Raw genomic sequence first — 8,469 nt, forward strand, 5'->3', positions numbered from 1 at the left:
AAAGATAAGAATGTCTACATATTATATTTAACTTATTAAAACGTCCTAGGAAAATAATAAAGTTTGAATATCTCGCGATTTCCGGAACGTGCTTCTCGGAAATTAGCAACGCACAACGGGCTAAGAATTGTTACACAGTTTTGAGAGGAAAGCAAAACGGTTGCGCGATCGCAAGAAATTGCGCGAACTTGTTGGACGACGGAATAGTTTCGCAAATCTCGAGGAAAACACGCCGGCGAATTGGGAAATATTCTCGTTGGACGCGATCCGGGCTCGCGTTTCACGGTTTCAAATTGGAAGATTTAGAGCCGTTCTAGAACAATCGTGTTCCGGGAAAGGGTGGCCTAAACGAGCCCTCGAATCGACTTTAAACGACTTGTAAAAGTTTACGATCGCCGGTCGCGCGTCGATCTCAATTCGTACCGAGAACTTTCCCAATTGAGCCAATTAGTCAATTGCGATAATTAACGCGGTACACGACGAGATACGAGCGCCCCGGCTGGAATTCTGGTTCGTCCCTCCGGGAACATTTTTCGTCGCGCAGACACCGGAATTTGCCAGAAAAGGCTAACCGTTGCATGCAATTCGAAACGACTTTACAATCTCGGGACTGGAGATGGGAAGAAAAGAATGCACTGCGTTACGTTCAATATAATGAAATTTTATTTTTCATCGTATTTCATTCAAAAATAAAATTATTCGTAAAAAAAGATTTCTCCGCTCTGGTCGGTAGACAATATATATATATATATATATATGTAACATATATATGTGTAAATATATATATATACATATATTCATATATATTTATATATATATAATATTACATTATAATAGTAATATTTATCATCTCATGTATAGGGTTATACATAACTCTATATATGCGGTGCTCATCCACGTGTCGTCATCACCGTACCACTACATATAAATATATGTATATATATATAAATTAATATATATATATATATGTATACATATACCATATACATACTCTAATGGGGTTTTCGCTTACTGACTAAATCACATTGTGGTTTCCATTTACTTTCATACGTTTTTGTGCCGCCGCTTTTCTCGCTCGCTTCCTAACTGGCATTTAATCTCGCCCTCGATCACTTTTCTCAAGTTTATATTATTCTCGCATCTTATCCGCTACAAAGATTCGTGGTTTAAAATAACGCCCGGCGATCGTCCGCGATTCCCGCGCGCAATTTCCCGTTTCCCGGTGAACGAGAACGGGAAACAACTAAAATAGAGAGTGCGCTAAACGCGAACGGGAGATGTCCTCGGACTTCGCCGGCGATGCGGTTCTATTACATGGTAAAAAAGGCACGCCGTATGTGATGGCTGTATCCCGAGGCAAAGGCGCCTCGGTTCCTAAATTTCTCGGTCAACTTTCTCCTGGTTCCATCACGAAAACATGTTACCGTAAAATCGACAGATAGGAGCCTCCCACTGTGCAAACAACGCCGCCATAGTTTCCAAAAAATTACAAAAAAGAAAGAAAGAAGAAGAAGATTCTACGGTGGAGTTTCTTCCGAGACATTATACGCGCGGTCTTTCGTGAAACGCTGAAGACATCACCTTCAGTATCGTCACGATACCGTCGACTCGTTAACCGGGTGACTTTGTTTGCGGCCGGAAACTCCAATTTTGTCCAGGCACTTTTCGAACGAACGGAATAAGAAAAAGAAATAAAACAAGTTCTCGATTACCGCGAGAGCTCGACACAATTTTCCGCCAGACATATTTGCACGGAACAGAACGTGGACGTTGTTCGAGAAAATAAATAAGAAGATTTACAAGTCGAGCCGCTGAAACACGGACGACAAAAAGGTATACAACTTCCCCCGGTTAACAGGTTTTCGAGAAAACAAAGCGAAGCAGGAGAAAACGAAGAGCACGCTTATTCTTAAGGGAAATAAATTACACGGTTACAAATTGTCGAATCGTGTGCCGAAAGTCGCGCGTGAACAACGGGGATAGGGGAAGGGGGAAACGAAGTTGAGAATCTCTGACGATCTCCGTTCTTTTTTCCGACGGTCTAGCATCGTGTATCCGAAAAAATAGACATTTCTCTCATTCTCCTCGATCAATTGCAATCTCCCGGGTGGCGAGACTCCTGCGCTCTCGCCCGCTGTACTACGATTGTGTAAATCTAACTGCGACAGAACAACGGATCACGACCAGTTTTGTAGCAAAATATCTTATTATCCGTTCGTGGAACGAGCAATCCTGACGAATGCGTTTCCTCGGGCCTGTGCTGCTCGAGACCGGACTATCGACCCGAAGACTATGCGCGACGCGTTATCAGGCTGTGCACACCGAATTCAAGAATCCTCGAAACCTTTTCAACGGGTTACGCAACGTGTTACGCCGGGACACGCTCGATCCTAAGTGTTCGTCGAATACGCACGATTCACATTGTACTAGACGTAGAAGACGAAAGAACGAAGAAGAAACGTCTACATCATGATTGCTTGATTATTGCTCGTTATACTCTATGTCGCGCGGAAAGTTTATTGCTGATCGCCGTAAAGATTCTCGTTGGTCTTCGGCCGTTGTGCCGCAGGCCAACGAGGGAAAAACTCTGTTGCTTTACAGCGATTCCTTGCGCGATGGCACAACGGTAACGCTGCGCGATTCTGTTACCACGCGCGAAACGGATAAAACATCAAAGAGCGTTCCGCGACGTTCTTTTGCACGCTAAAAAATCGTTCGCCTTCTTTCTAAAACACTGGAACCACCGACGACTACAGATCTGTTTCTAGAAATTACTGAAATCGTTCTGAAATTGCAACGGATACAAGTTCCCCGGAGTTTCGAGGAGTTCTAAAGGCGACCCACGTGGTAACACAATCGATGCCTGGTGCACTTGCGTGTATGTATATGCGTGTACGTGTAACGCGTACGTTTTCTTTTTTTTTTTTAATGCAAACCCGCGCGTGGTACGCGACGCGAGTAAGTTACGAGGGCATACTTGGACAAGACTAGATGCACATATGACAAAACGAAAATGTTTCGCGACACCCGGAGATGTCGGAGAACCTAGGGAGGGGACGCGACTCGTTACACACCAGTCTCCAGCTTAAAATCTAAACAAGGAAAGATTTTCGGGGCTTCCCCGTGCTAAAGGTCGCGGTTCGAACGTGACCCGCCGCGTTCGCCGACGCTCGAAACACCTAAGAAAATTTTTACAAGAACAGCTCTCTCTCTCTCTCTGAACCGACGAACCGGCGTCTCGCGTTCGAACCCGACAAGATGGTCTCCGACGGTGATTTCAACGCCGGCCACTGCGCTCCTAACGTCTAATCTATTTGTACAGCCTTAAAAACAATGGTAGTTCTGTCCGAACCTGTTAAACGGGCAACTTTGTCAATGTTCGATCAACCTATCACACTCGAAGCCACACCGACAACCGAAAACCGGAAACTTCGTTCTGAAATATTCTGTAAACGACAAGCAGGAAAGTGGGAAATTTATGAAACCAAAATGGTTCATAAATTGCTAGATAGAAACGAATTGAAGAAACGGGGTGGGTTCGAGTGCAAACGGTTAAAAGGAAACGAATAAAAGCGGCGCGGATAAAATGTAATTGATACTGATACCGATGCGATTGAATATAATACGTCTATTCGCGTGGAAACGAGAGAGATAAAGAAAAAGATTAGCCAAGTACGAAACAGGACGAGCCGATCGACTCGCCCTCCCCCGGTTAACAGGTTAAAAAAGCGGTTGTTAAACGATCGCAATCGAGAAATCGAAAGTGTATCGAGGAGTCTCCCCGTAACAAGCTCGCGTTGTCGTTCGAGCGGGGCTGAACAAAAAGAGCCTCGAGAGAGAGTCAACAAAGAGTTCTGTACGGACGTGTGTTTCGAACAAATCTTTTACAGCACCGTGCGTTATCTAACAATTACAGCGTTACTCGTCCACGATCCGTTCGTTATTCCTCCACGTGCGTCACACGTGTCTCTCCGAAGAAAAAAACGTTTCCTTAGTCTATTAAAAATTGTTACTCTGCGCGTGAATACGTATACAGCGTTATGTACATCATACGAGTCTTCGAAGAAGAAGAAGAAGAAGCTGGTTCTAGACACCGCGACAAAATTGCGACGCCGCCGGTCGCCAGAGTATAAAAAGATTTCTCAATCGTTTCCGATCGCGGATTGCCACGAAATCCCGGACCAACCGAGGATCGTTCCCGATCGCTCGAAATTGTAAAACTCCTAAGGGGGAAAAAAGAAAGAAAGAAAAATGAAAGGAGAGAATACAATGAAGAAATCGAATCGGAAGATTCCGCGACAACGAACGAGTAGAGTTCATCTTACTCGCTAAATAAGCGCGCACTGCGCGCGCGCCCGTGTATGTGTGTTTCGTTAGCAAACAACGATCGCGAGAGCGATCATCACGCAACAATCTCTGCGAGGAATCGATTACAAAGAATCGCAGAGGTATTAGTTCTCGATCGACGGGAAACCAGAGAACAGAGGAGAAAAAGAAAGACGGAATCGAATATATCTAGACACGCGCGGGGAGATTCGAATCTCCCGCCGTTACTCGCGGTTCTCCAAAATGGCCGCCTCGCGCGCCGCGAGGTCCCTCTCTCTTCACCGTCGGGTCCCACCCACTCTCTCTTTTTCTCCATCTCCTCTTCCCCCCTCTCTCACACTGTATCTATCTTTCTCGGTCGCCTCCTCGTCGCCCCCTCCGCCGGTCTCTCCCGTGTTCTTCTGGTCTCGCACACAGTTCTTCCACTTATCGCGACGCCGCCCCTCAGGCGTGTACGCAACGGTTTTCACGTGCGCACGGAGCCATAGCTTGGGCCAGCTACGAACGACGCTAATCCTCGTCGTGGTTTCTCGTGTTCCTTTAGGCACACCAAGGCACTCCCGGTTCCTCTCACGTCGTCGCACATCACCGTGTTTCCATCTTCTTCTAGCGGGGGGTGGGGGGGGGGGGGAGCTTGAGGGAACCAAGCGAAACGATGAGAACGAATCCGGGATTCCCGAGGGGGGGGGAGGGGAATCGTCGAGGCGACGGCCATCGGCGGGTCCTCGTAGCAAAAGAAAAGGCATTGGTAACCACACACGTTCGACGGGAGTCACACAGCCATCCCCCACCAAACGAAACGTACACACGTCAGAATGTCTGGTCCCCGGGTGTCCGAGACTCAGAACTGGCCGGGCACGGCCATGATCTGGCAGCCGGACTGCACGTGCGCCAACACCTGCTCCTTCAGCCGGCACACGTGGTCCTTCAACCTGTGAACGACGGCGCTGAGCTCGCTGTTCTCGCCCTTGAGCAGTTTGACCTTGTCCTCGAGCCTGGAGATGCGCTCGAGTTTGCGCCTGCGACACTTTGACGCGGCCACGCGATTCCTCTGACGTTTCCTCTCGAGCTTGATCCTCTCCTGGTTCTCCATATCGATCGGCGACATCGGCGGCGAACTCGACACGCTCGGTACCGTTTGCGGCTCGTCCTTGATCTGCATCAGACCCTGGCTGACGGAGGATTCGGTGCTCTGCACGCTGCTCGGCGGTTCCAACGTGGTATACGTCGCACCGTAGATACTGTTCGGTTCCTGCGAGCTATCCGAATGGTGTAGCTCGTTCAAAGCCACCTCGAAACCGCGTACGAACTGTTCCGGCGCCTCGGTGACCACCTTCGGGAACAGAATCTGTGTGGGCGTCGGTAAGTTCGCCACCAAGTTGTCCTGCTGAGCGAGTATCAACTTTTCCAGCTCCGGCGAGCCGAGCTTCAACATGTTCAGATCCGGCGAGCTGAGAATAGGCATGTTGTTCAGCGCCGGTGGCACCGGTCCCAGTCGCGGCTTCTTCGCGTGCGGTCCCTGTCGCTGGCATAAGTTCAGGTCCAGCGTGAGATTTCGCTTGAGCTGGCCCATGTTGTTCTCGCGATTCACCGCGCCGTAGACGCTCGCGTCCTCGTAGAACGTCTGCTCCATCGTCAAACTCCGCACCATCGATGCAGCAGAACCGAATATGTGTCTGCCAATCAAAAGTGGTCAGTGAACGCGCTGGCCTCGCGGGATGGAGAATGACAACACCACTGGCTGTGTGCGTGCTCGACACTGGTCTCCTCGGGGCCACGCGTACACGGTTGTTGCACGACGATCGGTTACACGTTCAATAATCGATCGGGTCTCTGTTCTCGAGAGCTCCGATTCTTCTTGTATTTTTTTTTGTTTTTTCGTTCACCGAGCACTACAAGTCGCTTTTTCACCGTCGTTACATAACCAGTTCGGAAATTCACCGCGACGGATCAGAGAGTGTCTTTTTTTACCGTCGGTTTTCCTCGAAACACACGGAACTGGAAACCACGTACGTGTGTGCGCACGTTATTACACCACCACCTCCGAGCGGTGACACGCGATTTCTTCCGTGTACGGTTTACCGTCGCGATTCTTCGCCCGAAACTGTTTGAGACGCAAAACCGTGTTATGTGTCCACCTACTATACCGCGAGCGGCACCACAGGCCTTGGTTCGCGAGGGAATCGCAAGTAGTTTCGGCGAAGCGACGATCGCACGAGGACCGAGCTGGGTCAACTGTCAACACAACAATGACTCACGAGACGCAATCCGACGAACATGAGGTTCTGCGCGTGTGCACCTCTTTAGAACGGTCCGTGATCGTACGTACGACGCGAATGTCACTCGCGGCTGCACCGTACGAGGTCTCGACAACTTGTGAACACCCAACTAAACGTACTGCCTTATATCCCGTGACTCACGTCTCCTAAAAATAGCACGGTCGTCACCGAGAAACCGTTTCATTGGCCGACGGTGGCGTCACGATCGTTCCACCATTGGCCGAACAATCGGCACTACTAGGAAATGGCTGGCGCATGCGCTCCCGCGAGCACCGATTCTCGTGGAGGGAGAGTTTAAACGCCGGTACGCGCGTTAACGCTACGAACAACTTTTACTCGCCTGAATATGCTTGTTAAGGGAGGGTTACCTATACCGTACTGGCCTCATAACACGTATCTCATCAATTTCTTTCCCATCGGCGAATACGAACTGCCCGTACGATGGTAATAACACGAACCAAGTATGTGTTCCATGAAGAGAGACATAACGGGCGAAGGGCTGCCAGCATATCACGTAAGAACCTCGCGTTCAATTCGTCGGTCGTGTTTTTCTGCTGTGCCACGCTTGCTGGTTCTTTTTTTGAATTTACTATTCCACTCCCACGCGCCGACCATGTTTTTACCTAACTGCAGCGCCCAACGCGAGACTAACTCGCTTCGCATCACCCTGTTTTAGTGATGTTTATAAACTGGATTTAATGCACAGTTTATATCCGAATTTTATCATGCAAGTATAGACTGCGATCTGACAAACAAATTCTACTAATAATCACTTACAATTCTTACAAAATTCTCCGCTGTTGTGTAAATATGTCGATATAATTTAACAGCCACGAGACACGAGATACATTTAAACAAAATGGAGACTTTGCAAACTTTGTTTTAAACAAACGGCATTAATTGCAAGAAATAGGTTAATTCGTATGAGAGGTTTTACTGTACCTTTGTTGCATAAGACTGAATAACGTTGAAATCATTATCAACGTTAAATTGCTTTCCTCGGAAGCTTGAAACGCGAGATCTATTCTCTTAATTGTAATTGATGGTACTGACATTCAATTCTATAGGACAGCTGAAATTATACCAGCGTGGTACCGGTGCATTAATACTCAATTACGTAAACACGGTAGCGACGAGATGCGGTTCACTATGGAATTTGCGTTCGACGCATATTTTATTTACATTTGTATATTATTTCGTCAGAGTTCCATAATCGATTGCTATTCATTGCTAATTTATTTCCAATGCAAAAAAACGGAATTGCTTCGAGATATTTTTCTCGTCCTCGGAAGATGTTGTTTTGATTTCAGGGCTTTCTCGCTTGTCGCCGACCCTTCCAGGTCACTTGTTTACGAAAACAGAGTCGTTAAAACGAGTGTTACTCATCCAGAAGATAATTGCACTGTTTTTCACGGCTACGCGCCCGGCCGGCTGCCGTTCAGGTAAAATGTTTACTTCCGCGTGCATCGAAACTCTCGAACGGTCAGGTAATCTGTTTACCAATTAGAGAACCGACTGTACCCCAACGCATACCACGGTGCCCATGAATTATGACTATGTTTACGAAGTTCCTTGCACAGCTTAACACGTTCACGACCGGGCCGTATTTTGGCAGTCGTATTTGTACCACCGGCGCGGCTGTATAGTGAGTGTGTTAATCTCCCGAAACCTTCTTTTCGAAACAAACATCCGACCAAGTAAGTGTCATCCGGTAGGAAAATGCAACGTTGCACTACAATATATTATAGACATTCTAGACAGTTCTATTTCAAATACGTAAATGAATTTATTTTAATACAATTTCTATATTTTTTACCACAAAAAATAAGTGTTTGCGTAAAGGATTTAAAGATTTTTAAACATG

General features: G+C 47.4%; 1 protein-coding gene across 1 annotated transcript; it reads right to left on the reverse strand.

Moving 5' to 3' along the window:
* Positions 1–640: 640 nt before the first annotated feature.
* Positions 641–6,716, reverse strand: Jra (Jun-related antigen). Its single transcript, XM_076803694.1, has one exon. It carries the CDS (start codon positions 5,975–5,977, stop codon positions 5,168–5,170), a length of 810 nt encoding a protein of 269 aa, XP_076659809.1. The 5' UTR covers positions 5,978–6,716; the 3' UTR covers positions 641–5,167.
* Positions 6,717–8,469: the final 1,753 nt, after the last annotated feature.

This window comes from Halictus rubicundus, chromosome 18, assembly GCF_050948215.1.
Source record: "Halictus rubicundus isolate RS-2024b chromosome 18, iyHalRubi1_principal, whole genome shotgun sequence".
In the NCBI taxonomy this organism is placed as follows: Eukaryota; Metazoa; Arthropoda; class Insecta; order Hymenoptera; family Halictidae; genus Halictus; species Halictus rubicundus.

Excerpts from the sequence above, each read along its gene's own strand:
- Jra (XM_076803694.1), bottom strand. The coding sequence starts at position 5,977 with ATGGTGCGGAGTTTGACGATGGAGCAGACGTTCTACGAGGACGCGAGC.